General features: G+C 39.2%; 1 protein-coding gene across 3 annotated transcripts in view; it reads right to left on the bottom strand.

The window, feature by feature from the left end:
- nup188 (nucleoporin 188) overlaps positions 1-16,583 on the bottom strand; it is an 89,876-nt gene that overhangs the window by 36,984 nt on the left and 36,309 nt on the right. For 2 of the 3 annotated variants that reach the window (XM_078226322.1, XM_078226324.1), the window contains exons 21-30: positions 15,074-15,194; positions 11,476-11,542; positions 11,244-11,372; positions 8,671-8,801; positions 7,336-7,442; positions 4,022-4,111; positions 3,717-3,833; positions 3,429-3,598; positions 599-668; positions 61-128 (exon numbers count right to left, since the gene is read on the bottom strand). In XM_078226322.1, the coding sequence (XP_078082448.1) occupies positions 61-128; positions 599-668; positions 3,429-3,598; positions 3,717-3,833; positions 4,022-4,111; positions 7,336-7,442; positions 8,671-8,801; positions 11,244-11,372; positions 11,476-11,542; positions 15,074-15,194 (1,070 nt within the window). The remainder of the gene's footprint in view (positions 1-60; positions 129-598; positions 669-3,428; positions 3,599-3,716; positions 3,834-4,021; positions 4,112-7,335; positions 7,443-8,670; positions 8,802-11,243; positions 11,373-11,475; positions 11,543-15,073; positions 15,195-16,583) is intronic. The other variant, XM_078226323.1, reaches the window with a different exon arrangement.

Raw genomic sequence — 16,583 nt, 5'->3', positions numbered from 1 at the left:
ACTTGCAATTTAATAAAGACCACTTAACTGCTGCTGCTTCTGAATCAATAAGAGTTGTACCTGACAACGTAGTAGATTTCCAGGCAGATGATCTTCAGGGTAAAGGCACAGGTTTCCAGGATGCTCTTCTATATAGAGGAAGAACTAACTTTAATTATGGCCACATTCAATAATGCAGAACACACTAAACTGTACATTGCTTACAAATATTAATTCACTTTATGTTCACTGCCACATAGGAGTTTGGAGACAGGAGTATAATGGACAGAATGACCAGTCATAGTTTTAGTAGGAGGCAGCAAGAGCCTAATAGACAGGCCAGAAGACCTCAGCATAACTTGCATCATCATAAAAGCATGCCCAAGTTTCACAAGGGACCACTTCGGACATGGACAGTGTCTTTCTGAAAGGTGTTGCTAAACACAATTATAATCTACAACTAAAACCTTTCAGTAATGTTAACGGCCGTGAAATTTGCAGCCAAAGCTTCCCATTTGAAATGAAGACGACCTAAATAGAATCACGAGGCACTCTGGTGAAAAAAAATGATAATCTACTGAAAGTTGGGTTGTTACAAATAAGTTTATAAAAGTCATACCTCTGTAATGTTTGAGGGTGCTGGCAGTTCGCCAAAAAGCACAGATGTCAAATTTTCCCAAAATCGATCCCTGAAAAATAAAATTCATTGCACCAAAAAACCTGTAGTCTCAAAGAAAATACTTTTTTTGCAATAACGTTTTGATAATAAAAAGTCTAATTAAACCCATTCACCAGTGTGGGTTGAGTTGCAGTATTTAAAGGCATCCTACACAAATGTTTGACTTGGTTAAAAGAACAATCGAGTCTTTCGGTTTCTTTAAATTGCCTCTATCCTCAACTCTCCAAGGAGTAACCAACTGTTTTTTTTAAACAGAATAAAATAAACGGATCTGTGCTAATCTACCAATACCCACTGATTCACCAACAATGAAGGGAACCTCCAATTCAGTTACAGCAGCTTAGCACCCCTCTGAATTTAACAACTTTCTTTTCTATCCCCCACAAGATTTCACAATATGACATATCTGGTTCTCTCCCACAACATGTATATATATCATCTCAATGTAACTTTTAAATTAATAGAATTATTTATAATTTAGATGCACAGAAATGTTGAATATGGACGAAGCAGCCATCTAAACTAAACTTCCTTTGTTTGTTTATTTTTTCTTTTCAGTGCCTACTGATTGCATGTCTTTAATTTCAGCTGAGACAAATAAAACAGGAATTATTCTAAATGACTATTATTCTTATCTTCACCACAGTTACGCACTTCCATGAATTGTAGATTATGAGGAACAATCTTTGTTCCAATTGTATTCAGGTCCCCTCCCTAACTTCTTCCTCTACTTCGCTGATAACGGTGTTGGTACTGTTTCCTGCTTTTGCTGACCGTGAGAATTTGTTCAACTATGCTTCCAATTTTTAACATTCCTTCACCTGTATGCAATCCATCTCTTAATTCCCAACCTTTTCTGATCATCTCTCTTACCCTCTCTGGAAACAAGCCTTCCATAGACATCTTCTCCAAGCCTAGAGGCACGTCCAAAACAACCCAGATCGTGCTTCTTCCAATTTCCCTTAAAGACTCAAATTGTTTTACTTCTCATTGCCACACTTCCGATGGAAGCACTTTTTCCATTAAAGCCTCTGAAATGTTTTTTACTCAACTAACTTAACAAGTGATTCCATCCTTGACAATATTCCTGAAGCCTCTATTTTCAGCCTTTGCTGTTTTCCTCATCTTGCCCATACGAATCTCCACAACAACTAGATTATTTTCCTGCATTTCAATCATCTACAACCAAATTCCTACAACAATACTTCATTGGGTACAAAGCACCTTAGACTGTCCTGATATCATGAAAGGCTCTAAATAAATGCAAATCTCCCTTCAAATATTTATTCACTTCCCTCTGCACTTTCCAAGAAATTGGTTCTTTCTATAATACCCTTGTTCATTTTTCTACCACCCCAAAATCTTGCTACCCTTCCCCTGGCAATTTTCCATGTAACCACAGCATGTTCAATCCACCTCAACCTACATTCTTGCAAAGAATTTCAAACATTCCTTCCACAAGACAGAAATTTGAGTGTACTTCTACCAATTTAGTATGGTGCACTGTCCCCACTACACAGAGGAAGTGCAGATGAAGCGGTCACTTTGCCAAACATCTCTTGTGCTTTCCACAAATCTTAACGTGACTTCCCCCGTTACACCACCAGCTCAAGTGTCTCCCCTTAAGATCAGAATGCTTGCAGTCCTTTGACGAGTTTTACTTTTACTAACATTCTGGGAGTCACCATTAGTGAAACCTAACTGCACCAGCTCCATAAATCGTGGTCACAAGAGTAGGTCTGTTTGAATGATTGATCGCCTAATAGACCAAAGTCTGCCCACTTTCTTCTCAGCCAGGCTGACCAACTACTCTGAATTTTATGAGATCATCCCATAATTAAGATGACTGTCCTGTGTCCTGGATTGTATGTTGCTGGAATGTATTTTTTTCCCGTATTTCAGACCTTTAAATTTTGTGTACGTGCAGAATACATCTGCATGTTTGCATTTCTCCCAGCTGTCCAATCGGCAGCAACCCCTGTGCGTTTGTATGGTCCCCCCATGCCAAAGTGTCACTTAATTTCCCCCCACCCAAGTGTTGGTCACTCCATTCAAAGGCATAAATCAAAATAGGATATACTCCACTTGCCTTGATGGGTGCAGCTCCAACAACACTAAGAAGCTCAATATCATTCAGAACAAAGAAACTTGCTTGATCAGTGCCCCATCCATCTAACATTCATTCTCTCCTTGGTGCAACTTGGGAGCACAGTGTGCCATCTACAAAGTAACTCACCAAGGCTTCAATTGCACCTTCCAGACTTGCAACCTCGATTACCTGGAAGGACAAGGACAGCAGGCACATGGAAACATCACCAACATTGGGAAACTTATCACTGTTCCTTCAACGTCATTGGGTCAAAATCCTGGACTCACGACTTAACAAAACAGTGGGAGCAGCTTCAAGATTGCAGAAGTTCCAGAAGGCAGTTTTATGGGCGACTAAGGATGGGCAATAAATGCTGGCCTTGGCAGCGAATCCCACATCCCGTGATAAATTGAAAAACAGCACCCACCATCGATCATTGGGTATTATAGATTCATTTTTAGAGGAAACTAGACCATTTTGCTTTCCTAGTTTAGTGAGGCTAACAGCGTAAATCAAACTGTACAATAATTTAACAGCTGTCTGATCAATGTAACTAATTTTGTAACTAGCTGCATTTTCTGGCCTTACTTTTTGAAACCAATGCTGCTGTGTAGACAAAAATATAGATTGAGAATCACAAAGAAGCAAAAACACTTCATAATTATCAAAAAATGAACATACTTGGCTCGCAAAACTGTCATGGCACTGTCCCTGCGATCCTGCCACAGTGCATGCAAAAAAGCAATGGCAGCACGGTGGATTAGAGGGGGGCACCAGTACTTTCCTTGTTGCTTGGAGTCAATAAATTCCAATACCACTTGCAGACAGCTCCATTCCCCCAGGATAAACTCCTATGAATACATGTCACAGAACCATTAGTTTGTAATTAAATTTGGCCAATGTGACATTCAGCTTTTAGTTGCACTGTGAGGCGAGCCCTCCAGCGACAGGTTAATTTTTATTTGTCACCTTTGACCCAACGGCATCATCTTTCACTTCCAGGTTCAGGAAGAGCTCAATCAAGCCGGGCTGCGTTTCAACAGCAACGGTTAAAAACTCCAAGATCACCACCTTAATCCGCATGTCCTGAATCATAGAAAAAAAGTTGTTTAGCATTTTAACAGCTGGAGGGAGCCATTTGCATGCACAGTTCTCATTTTTAAACTTCCCTTCAGAATTTTAATTAGAGTCAAATATATTGTATGGTTACTTTTATCAGAGTCAGTATCATAGGAAATGAGCAGCATCATGTTGTGAAACAAGAAAACAAGCACCTCTGTCTTGCTCTGCAGTCTATTGAGAAATGCATCACGTATTGCTGCAGCATCACTTCCAAGGCAGGCATACACCGACATTGGAGCCACCTGGAAAGCATAACAGAAATGTTTCAATGTATGGGTCATGGCCCTTCGCGATGGTACTTTTATTAACGTCCCCATTCCCCCAAGTAATGTCTTCTCACCATCTGCTCTCCTTCAGCTGGGAATGTGGGATGTTCAGTTCAGACCCTTTCAAAGACCTTACTTATTTCATCGGGCTTTTATTGAAAGAACGCTACTTTTTTTGGTGATAGACCTCAATGGATTTCATTGTTTGTTTTTAAGAGGGCATCCATAATTTTTAACATTTTATAAGCATACTCTTTGTGAAGGAAGTGCTTAATATTCTACATACACTTTATAATTACACTATGCTAAGTGATACACATAGGCATGGCAGGAATAAAATGAAGTTTGTAAGAAAGATAAACGTGATAAAATGGCACTTAGTTGACTGAATATTAGAATAGAATAGAATTCCTACAGTGCAGGAGGCAGCCATTCAGCCCATCGAGTCTGCACTGACCACAATCCCACCCAGGCCCTATTCCCGTAACCCCACATATTTACCCTGCTAATCCCCTGACACTAGGTTCAATTTAGCGTGGCCAATCAACCTAACCCGCACATCTTTGGAGTGTGGGAAGAAACCGGAGCACCCGGAGGAAACCCATGCAGACATGGGGAGAATGTGCAAACTCCACACAGACAGTGACCCGAGGCCAGAATTGAACCCGGGTCCCTGGCACTGTGAGGCAGCAGTGCCACCATGCCGCCCTTATTGCAGATTTTGGATCTCTATTACATTACCTTCAACAGGTTTACATCAACAAATCAAAGTAATAACCTTCTAACTTTATTCATAATTCACTTAGAGTGGGAGGGGGAAATTTGAGTCTCAAAATCTAAACTCACTATGTATGATAAAGAACGTCCAAATCAGCAACAACCGAGGAGTGTGCCTCAAAGCAACGTCTACTCAAACACACTGCTGGTAGAGACAGATAGAGGAATAGTAAACAGAGCTTCCACACTGTATTATGCATTCCTCCTCTTCCTGTATCATCTATCTCCCCATTCACTCCTCTCATTGTACAGTTACAAACAAGTTAAAAACAGAATGAATTGCTCGAGAGCGATTTTGAAGGATTATCAAGCCATTCAAGGTGTGACAAATCTCAATAATGTATCTTGCACAATTTGAAACAACTGTCTATATCCCACCCACCCACTCAACCTTCAGCCCACAAAATCTTGACCCAGATCCTGCCTTCAGCCTTAACTGACACCGTGACTCAGAACTGGAGCCTGGCCATAGATCAGGCCCCAATGCAGTGTACACAAATCTAATATATAACTTAAAATTACCATTAAAGGCATGTCACTAGTGTAAAGCAGGTAGTTCAGCAAATCTGTTTCTGCAAATTGTTGAATCTGGATTATGGCACTGGAACTCATCAAAATAAAATGGAAAAATGACTAATCTCCACATCAGAGTACTACAATGCCCCAAAATAACATTGTTTCCCAGTTAAGGCTGAAGGCAGGATCTGGGTCAAGATTTTGTGGGCTGAAGGTTGAGTGGGTGGAATATAGATAGTTGTTTCAAATTGTGAAAGATACATTATTGAGATTTGTCACACCTTGAATGGCTTGATAATCCTTCAAAATCGCTCTCGAGCAATACATCCATGGTTACTCCGGAGAGAATGGATACACTGGTTAGGATTGTCCAAAATTACCCATTTTCTAGAATGGCTGGTGGATTTCAAGTCAGCAAACATAACACTGCTCTTCAAGAAAAAAGAGAAAGAGAAAAGGAGGGAAACTACAGGCCAGTTTAGTCTGACACCAGTTATCGGGAAAATGTTGGATTCTATTATTAAAGAAGTGATAACAATGAACTTGTTATATGAACTCAATATAGTTTTGTAGAAGGGAAATAGTGTTTGATGAGCTTAGGATAGATTGGCGGGGGGTTTCTCAGTGGATGTCAGGTACTTGAATTTTCAAAAAACTTTTGGGTAAGGTGCCACACAAAAGGTTGATACTCAAGACGAATGCATGTTATTATGAATGGAGAATTGCTTAATGGACAGGAAACATGGTTTAGGTATAAATTCACTTTTTAAGTTAGCAAGCTATACAGTGCTACAAAGATCGGTGCTTGGCATCAGTCATTTTCAATCTATATTAATGACTTTACTAAGAGACCAAGAATAAGGTATCCCAAGTTTATTGATGACGCAAAGCTGGATGGGAATAGTAAGATGGGAGGAGAACACGAAGTGGCTGCAAAGACAGAGATAAGCTATTTGAGTGGGTAACAGTTACAGTTAGAGTAGAAGTGAGGTTATCCAATTTGGTCAGAAGAATATAAAAGCAAAATATTTTTTCAAATGCTCATGTTCAAAGAGACTTGTGCGTACAAAGCTAGCACACAGGTGCAGCAAGCAATTGAGAAGCATGTCACCCTTTATTGCAAGGAGATTGGAATACAGGAATAAAGAAGTCTTGCTACAACCGTACACAGCTTTGGTGCTACCACAACTGGAATACAGTCTGCAATTTTGGTCTCCATATCAGAGGAAGTTTATACGTGCACTGGAAGCAGTACTGTAAAGATTCACCAATTGTGTTCCTGGGATGAGAGGGTTGTCCTATGAGAAGAGGCTGAGTAAATTGGGTTTATATACTCTGGAGTTTAGAAGAATGAGAGGTGATCTGATTGAAATAAACAGAATTCTGTAGAGGCTGCACAGGACAGACACAGGTTGTTTCTCTGAGCTGAGGAATCTAGAACACAGGGGCACAGTATCAAGATAAGGGATCGATAAGTTAGGACTTAAATTAGGAGAAATGTCTTCTTTGAAATCTTTGGAATTATCAACACCATAAGGTCATGAATGCTCCATTGTTGAATATATTCAAGGCCAAAACAAAGTTTTAGTCTCTCAGGGAATCAAGGGATATGGGGAGCAGGCATGAATGTGGAGTTGCGGAAAATGATCAGCCAAGATCACAGTGAAGGGCTGAGCAGGCTCGAGGTGCCACAAGGTCTATTGCTTACTAATTCTGTCCTTAACTATTATGTTCATTGGCACACTTCCAGCAGTGTTTGGCAGCAATCGGGAGTGAGAACTTTTGGTTGATTTTCCCCTGCCAACCCCAGGAAATCAGATAGCAATACAAGTATTTCTATTGAGATCAGCAACCTTAATAGGCCAAAGTTCCAACTTGGGATGCATTAACTTCAAAACATAACCTACCATTGCAAGTCTTTTCAAGAGCTGGATAGCAAGACGTGGCAGTGCAGGATCATGCCTGTGGTATATATACTTCGCCAAAACTGCTATCAAATTATTACCGTGGGTACCTGAAATAGTTAACATGAACATAAAATAAAATGATCTTGCTTTAAGAACAAAGTCACAATCGTCATATTGGTACCACCAGACTTACAGAAAGATTGCACCAAAGGATTACAACAGTCAGTGACGACTGAGTGGGAATAAAGAGCATGCGAGCTATGATCAGTCAATAGAAAGATCAGTTCTGCTCATGTCCACATTGTGAATAATCCTTTCTTCCCCCTCATATCTTTGCAGTCTGCCACTCTCTGCTCAAAAAAAGACAGAAGAATCTTGTCCACCAGTGTCTTTAACTTGTAGTTTTACTGCCCCTTTTTCCAAACTATCACCTAATCTTTGATTTCTAATCTGTCAAGCCACCCAGTTAATTTAAAGGATGTTATTATTTAAAATTGTTTGTATCCACTTTCAAAAAGTGTTCCTTAGCCAGCTGGAAAGATGCCAAGGAACAATACACAGCTATCAATGCCACACTTACAATCGCAGAAAGCACAATCAACAATACAAACTGAAATGTGTTTTTTTTATAGCGCCAAAATAGAAGGCATCATTTCATAGAGGTGATATAAGGTCAGCGGAAATCAAAATCAACGGTAGAAACTCATTGGACACAACATTCCTATTTGATGCTTATTCCAGTGCCGCTTAATTAAGCATTTAGAAATTAAGTAATTTTTGTAAACTGGTTAATTCATGCTCCTGATAAATTTTTAATATTTGTCTGAACAAAATACTCAAAAAGCCCATGAGATTCAAAAGTAGTTTACACATTCAACTTATCAACAGAAGGAATATCTATTCTAGAAAGCCAGGTGAAGGATGATACTGAAGTCAATCTTTACATTTATTTACAAAGCAAAACATTATAAGCACACATCACCAAACTCAACCACATCAGTTTCAGTAAGTATCTCCTATTGTGAACTCGTGAAAGCCCAATTAATGCCCTCCACCTGCATACAATTAAATACAACTGATATACAACTAACATCTGCCAGAGCAAGAAATTAATTTCAGCTTCCTCTTTATTTGTAATTGGTCAATTTCGGTCCTTCTGTCAACCCAAAATGTGTCACTAAATGCTCCCCTAGCATTATTCCTTCAGCAACTAATATCTAGTATACCCCTGAGAACAGGTTAAAAATGACTGCAAAACATCAACAGCAGTAACAATTCCATCAATTCCTAAATGTTATTTCTGATTATTTGCTACTTCTCACGATTATTACATACCATGTTGTGTTAGGGCCTGTTCCAGCGGCGATACCATTTCTGATGATGGTTTCAGTTTGATGACATTGTTAGTTATAGAAAATGCTAGTTTGATCGTCTGAATGAGGGTCTGACCTGATCCTTCAGATCCACTGCGGCATTTGCAGTTTTGATGGTCGTTTGAGAATGGAAGGGAAAGAAAGGCAGGAAGTTAGATAAAATTTATATTTGTAAATTGGCAAACCAGCAGATATATAAATGCTCGACCTTAGGAAGAAGCACAAGATTCACACTTGCAATATTCTTTAAAAGGTAAAATTTGTCAGTAATTGCAATTATTTTATTCTTTCACTCCCATTTATTTATCTGTGGTTGACTTTAGTACAATGCATCAGTCTTTAGAACCAAAGACAAAGCAATATGGCTATGCAACATTGTAATGCTCGCAATGTCTGTTTCAAATCTTAAATTATAATTTTTCCCATAGTATTTAATGTTGTACCTTCAACTTTGGATCAAAATCATTTAAAAATGTTTCTCCAACCTACAAAAATGTTAACACCCCAGCATTAATTGTTAAGCACCTACAACAGCTTGCATTTGTATGATGCATTTAATGCAGTTAAAAAGATCTAATGAGTTCCATGGTACATTTAGACCAAAACTAACAATGGGCCAAAGGAGGAAATACTGGGTACTGGGACATGAGACTAAAACGTTGGTCAAAGAGTTAAATAAGCTCTTAAAGGAGGAAAAGCAGGTGGGGAGTCAAAGACGTTTCAGCAGGATATTGTTGAAACTAATTCCACTCTAAAGCTCTCCACTTCCCCCCCCTCATTTAAGATCCTCCTTAAAACTACCTCTTTGATCATGTTTTTAATCATCCCCCTAATTGTTCCTTTCTTTGGCTTAATGTCAATTTTTGGCTGATTATGCTTATTTGAGATACCTTGAGGTGTTTCCATCTTAAAGATATTGTTAAATTGAGCACAAAAATCAAAGCTGCTAATCCAGTGCAGTACTGAGAAATTGTGTACTGTTGGAGATGCCATCATTCATGTGAGACATTAAACTGATACCCCATCTGCCCTCTCTCCAAAAAATCCAAAAGAGAGTAGGGATTTATCTCCAGTGGCTAGGCCAATATTGAACCCTCAATCAACACCACACAAAGCAGATTATCTATTATGACCAAAAGAGAAAATGCTGGAAAATCAGCAGGTCTGGCAACATCTGTGAGGAGAGAAAAGAGCTGACGTTTTGAGTCCAGACGACCCTTTGTCAAAGGGTCATCTGGACTCAAAACGAAAGGGTCGTCTGGACTCGAAACGTCAGCTCTTTTCTCTCCTTACAGATGCTGCCAGACCTGCTGAGATTTTCCAGCATTTTCTCTTTTGCTTTCAGATTCCAGCATCCGCAGTAATTTGCTTTTATCTATTCTTATCAATTTGTTGTTGTGGGAGCTGTGTTTCCTACATTAGAATAGTGACGGCTCTAAGAATTTCACTGGACTGAAAGCACTTCGAAGGCACAATATGAATGCTTTCTTTAAATGCAACTTGTTACTGTTAATGATAAATACACCGGTTTTCTCACAGGCATTCATTTCCTTTCATTTTAGTTTAATTCTTTTCTACCTTCTTGCCCAATTTAAATCCTCCAAATCTACAGTTCAAGATGAAGCCCACCCAGATTCCTCACCCTAAAACACCCTCCAACACGCTAGCAACCTGAAGTCCTCCTTTTTACACTTTTTAAGTAATGTTTTAATCTATTTTACTTGTTCCTATCTAATTATTTAATTAAATGCACAGCAATGTAAGTAATCCGAAGATTTTCTTTCCTTGGTCAAAACTAAGGCTGCCAACATGAAACTAGTTTGTGTAGTGTCAAGACAGTTGCTAGTGAAAATGAGTGTACAGCATAAAAATATCTATCCATTCAGCTCAATAATCGTGCAATCTTGTTCAGTGAAACTAGAAAAACAGAGCTGAACAAAATAAACATTTTTTTAAATTTAAGATGTCATTACCGCTGAGGAACGGAGAAACAGTTTTGCACTGTACCCAATATGAATGCTAGGCAAATAATGACCGGCAAAGGTTACAAAATTACCTATTCATCATTTGATATGCCATGCACACAAAAACCCCCTAAAATTGAAATAACCGCCTACTTACAGCAGATTATTTGAAGCTTACCAAGTGTGACTGCTCTTATATGAACCAATTAAATGGCACCCTTTACACATGACCTACCATTCGGTCTTTTACAGTTTCATGAATGCAGGCATTTTGTATTGTGCATTTATAAAGCTTTCAAGTGACATCGATCTGTAGAATCCTCCCCAAAAGAACTGCGGGTGTGGCTACACTACCTGGACAGCAGTGGCTCAAGAAAGGCAGCTCACCACCATCTCGAGGACAATTAAAGACAGGCTTTAATAAAAATGCTGGCTTAGCCAGCAATACCCACATCCTTCAAAAGAAGAGATTGAAAAAAGCTTTGTACTGCTGATGGTGCAAGGAAGTTAACTGGAGTGCATAGGAACTATACAACTTATCAAACGAACCAAATTCTGTCGTGTGACATACCTGCTGGGCTGTGCTGCCATTACCGCATCAATTGTGTCCACCCCGACAGCCATTATATTTATGATGGCCTGTCCAGCTTCTGTGTTTGCCAAACAATGGGTGCACAAAGTCTGAAGACTGAGAGAGTTACTAAATGGAGGAAAGAAAAATGTTAAGCCTTATGCAAAGCAATGCCCTCCTCTGTAATCAGACTTTCCTAAAAATAAATTTAGCATGCAACCTTGCGCCATACCTGCATTGAGATTCCTCTGCTGAATTCAGGTGCAGGATGGTATAAATAAGTTCAAAAATCAGACAACCTGTGAGGTTGGAAGAAGAGCATGAAATTGGAAATGGATTACAAATGCATCATACACAATTGTTTATACAGGTAACTGCACACATTTTGCTCATTTCAAATAAATCATTTGTTTTTAAATTAGGAGGGACCAAAGATGAATATTGTTGCATTTGTTTCTCCCGATCTCTTAATATTTAACCTGTTTCCAGAGTAATTTTGGAGCATGGTTATATAATATGAACATGGTTAGCAGACATTAATTCCAATAGCCAGCATTCTAAATCCAATCTAGGATCCACCTGTTTGGCCCACTTCCCTTCAACTGCAACCTTCAGTTAACTGTTGTTCCTTGTGACAGGTGGAAAGTTTTGTCCTGCACTGTGCCATAAAATGCATGTGTTAAACTCTTCCTTACAGTTTTTTAAAATTAGTCCAAATATGGAAAATTTAAATTAAATTTTCATTAACTGCTTTTTGAAAGGAATATTTGGTGCAAGAGCGAGTGCAGTAGTTGAGCCAAAGATTACCAAAGTCATCACACACACTAATTACACCAAAATCATCACCCTCCGATTACAAACAAGTTAAAGACTCGCAATGGTTTGCAGCTGCATGTTTCACTGAGGAAGTTGTCTTGCTATTTGGAGGTTGTGTGTGGGGGTAGGGGGGGACTATCTCTGGCTGCAGAATTAATACACATTAACAGTTGATTGAGAAAAGTGGAGTGTGGTGTTTGCACATTCGCCTCGTGTCTGCGTGGGTTTCCTCCGGGTGCTCCGGTTTCCTCCCACAGTCCAAAGATGTGCGTATTAGGTTGATTGGCCATGCTAAAATTGCTCCTTAGTGTCCTAAGATGTGTAGGTTAGAGGGATTAGTGGGTAAATATGTAGGGATATGGGGGTAGGGCCTGGGTGGGATTGTGGTCGGTGCAGACTCGATGAGCCAAATGGCCTCTTTCCGCGCTGTAGGGTATCTATCTATCTATCTAAAAGATGTGGAATTTCCTCAGACATTTGCCTTTTGTGAACAAATCAACGTTTTGTTCTTTTAATAGAAAGCAATATGGAGTTGTACATCGAGTATTTGACTGCCAGTGTCTATTACTAAGTACAACTTTATTCCTTTCTCAATTAAAAGGATTGAATGGTGAAACAGGAATGGCACCAGGGAGTAAGGCCTGCACTTACATAAAAATTTCAATGGATACTTTTTTAAAGAGGACTCGAAGTAAAAATTTTGTTCTGCAAAATCAGAATGAATTGTGCTTTGGTGTATTATTCTGTGCTTTTCATATCACTAGCATTGTGTCCATTTATAGCTTTAGCTTTAAATGAATGGTTTGGCAATGCACTGATTTTCCAGCTTGTGAAGGTATCAGACAAGTATGGGAACTATCCAGTCTTCTAGTGTATAGCCCAGCGATAAGGATATTTTGTTCCTTGAAATGGTTTACAGCCATCCACTGGATGTTATGAATTGTAACTGGCGGATCAGAGAGCTAATTTACAGAACCAACAATCTGATAAAAATGCAGAGCAAGTGTTGTGAAGGGACATATCACTTCTCCATCCTCCTTCAAAATGCTCCTCACCTATCCGAATATCTTCTTATGTGGTTGAATGTCAACTTTCTTTTGGGTACAGATCCCATAAAGCAGCTTGGGATTTATTATGTGAAAAGCACTGACTATTCGATCACAAGGTGTTCTTGTGACACTTGAACCAGGTTTCACAACCTGTCAAGATATTGAAGTGAACTGCATCGTTCTTTCTCCTGCTCTCCAGGGAGACAAAGCAAATAAATGCTATGGGAATGTTCTTGCTAAGCTGGATGGAGTAACGCACAGATCTCTCTTTGACAAAAGTGCATGCGCACTAAAAACGCCTAGGGAATGCATACTGAGATCTTAAAGTCACTCAAAACAACAACCACATATTAAAGAAAACTTTAGTCATTAGGAAGCAAAACAATCTCAGTATCTATTCAGTAAATGCACTACTCGAACTGATGTATCTCCAGGTTTAATAGAACTATTTTCGGATGGTTTTCCCCATTATTTATGCTGGAACATGTCTGAACTCCAATCAGCACTTGAAATCAAGAAGCAAGTGGCACAGTGGTTAGCACTGCTGCCTCACAGCGCCAGGGAAGCGGGTTTGATTCCCGGCTTGGTCACTGTCTGTGTGGAGTTTGCATGTTCTCCACGTGTCTGTGTGGGTTTCTTCCGGGTGCTCTGGTTTCCTCCCAGTCTGAAAGACGTGCTAGTTAGGTGCATTGACCCGAACAGGCACCGTAATGTGGCAACTAGGGGAATTTCACAGTGTTAATGTAAGCCTTACTTGTGACTAACAAACAAACTTTTAAGCATCTGACAAGTTTGGGCTGAGACCATTATTCCCTATTGCAGCATTGTTGAGAATTGTATTGAACAAAAAATTATTTGGAACAACATTTGCTTCTCTACTCCGCACACTGAAAAGATCTCCAAGCAATGTATGAACTCTATTGCGATGTACAATTACTGGTTTCTCGGCATCTCAATAGATTAATAAAATTATTAATTTGGTGCCAATGGGGCCGGTAGGACGAAGACACTGTATGGTGGCTGAAGAAATAAAAATTTGTAAGCTTCACTAGTGTAGGTTCACTGATGCACTCTTCCATACAGAAGTCAGGAAATGTGTAAACACAAGTAAGTCATACTACACAGGTACTACAATATGTAGCCACAGCCAAAATTATTAATGCAATTACCAATGTACTATTGGAAGTTTGTATCAAAACAGACATGATGAATTTAGGTTTTGAAAATGGGAATGAACAGAACTTACATATATACTACTATTTGAAACCATACCATTAAAGAACAGTTGTTGCTGTGAGCAATTTAATGTAAGTATTCAAACTACCAAGTTACTTCCATTTCCAGGGCTTTACAATCTTGGACTCTATTCCCGGAACAAGTATTAAAGCAACCCACTTATCTGATCAAATAATACATGCCACATATAGCAGCTTAAATATGGCAGCAAGCACCCTTGGCACTTATGCATCTGTACATACTTTAAATGTGCCAGTAGTTTAAATAGGTAATCTAACATTGGCTCAAAAATCAGCATTCTCCCTACTCCCAAACTTGCCAATGCAATAAATTACTGAAGTAGTATGCATTATCAGAGTCATCATCTACCAGGGAAGAGGTCAAAGTTTTGCCAGACTGCTCTGCTGGCTCAGATGAATATTGAAGCTTTCACAGCATTATCTGCAGGGAGTTCTCCTAGTGCCCTATCCAACATTCCTGCCTCATCCACCACCGCCAAAAATAGATCAACAATCATTACTGTTAATTGGAGCTTGATGAGAATCAAAATGGTAGCTTGCCGAGTATCAAAATGGTGGTTGTATCTACTTGCACTACAGTAATAACTGCACAATCTAATTCTTTATATACGAAATGTTTTGAGAGTTTGAGAACACAATAAGGGTCTATAAAGACCTGTGTCCTAACTGGAACGCAGGTTTACATAATGATTTGTATAAGAATCCTTACCAATTTCCTCTCTTACGCCATAGGTGTTGTAGCGCCATTTATGATAAGTTGGCAGCAACTCTTTCAAAACAAAAACCACACAAGGCAGCAGACCTCGACTCTGAGTACTTCCCAGGTGCCCCTGTTGGAATGCACAGAAACACAATTGTGACATGTATGGGAAGCATATACTAAATTGGATTATCTAGATCTAATTATATCTGTGGCACTGACAGATACAAAAAAAGCAGGATACTAAGAAAATAAGACAAGATTAAGAAGAGGCCAACTCTATGAAGTCAATTCCATAATTTTTGTCACGTATACCTTTCCTATACACTAGTGTCACCATTGTTTTATCTAGGTATTAAGTATGTGCCATCCATCATTTAATTATGGGGAATGGACTGTTTACATAGGTAGTTCAAGCAGTGTAATTAAATTTGCTGTGCTTCGGAAAGAAAACCCTTGTAATTTTAAAACATTCAAACACCATTTAACTTGCTCTTTTCGACAAATCTTAATTTAATTTTATGCATCAGATATATGAAATAGTGCGCTGCTGAGCTAACACTGCTTCCTTATATTGTTGCAGCATGCACTGAAAATTAGTGAAAAACATCATATGGCTCAGGCTAAAAAAACTTAATTTAGCTTATTGTAAGAAGGATTATACAAAATAATATTTCAGCAGATACAAATAGAAAACAACATGAGCTTCTCACGGATATATTTTCAAATGTGTTTTGATACTAAAATTGCAGCTGTTTCATGAAATGTCTGTGCAAGTACATACATGGTTATGTTGGACCATAGCAGCCTATGCAGAACAGCATGAACTATGTAAAAGGTCCAGCTATTGAACCGAAAATCAAGCTAGATTGAAAACATGCAAGGACAATCACTTAAACCTGATTCAAGCAATTCAGCACTTTTAAGACGGAAAAAACAACTTTAGGCACTTAGGCGGTGCAGTGGTTAGCACTGCTGCCTCACAGCTCCAGGAACCCAGGTTTGATTCCCGGCTTGGGTCACTGTCTGTATGGAGTTTGCACATTCTCCCCGTGTCTGCGTGGGTTTTCTCTGGGTGCTCTGGTTTCCTCCTACCGTCCAAAGATGTGCAGGATAGGTTGATTGGCCATGCTAAATTGCCCCTCAGTGTCCTCGGGATGCGTAGGTTAGAGGGATTAGTTGGGGTAAATATGTGGAGTTACAGGGATAGGGCCTGGGTGGAATTGTTATCAATGCAGACTCGATGGGCCGAATGGCTTCCTTCTGCACTGTAGGGATTCTATGGATTCACTTTCTAGTCAAACCTTTATTCATTTCTATACAGGCAGCAGGCAACATTCCAGTTTTAAAACTTAAAATATGGGCAATTAACAGTCCAGTCATTCATAATTGATATCATCACTAACCTGCAATGTGCCCAGTAACACTTAATAAAATTACTGCATTTCTGACCCAAATACCCAGACAGAAAATTACAAATCAACCTATCCACTAAATATCCAAAACGTGATCAGTAAGT

The sequence above is a fragment of the Mustelus asterias genome, chromosome 13 (genome assembly GCF_964213995.1).
Source record: "Mustelus asterias chromosome 13, sMusAst1.hap1.1, whole genome shotgun sequence".
Classification (NCBI taxonomy): Eukaryota; Metazoa; Chordata; class Chondrichthyes; order Carcharhiniformes; family Triakidae; genus Mustelus; species Mustelus asterias.
Note: the sequence above shows the minus strand (reverse complement) of the source record. Positions and strands in the feature narration are given on the sequence as shown.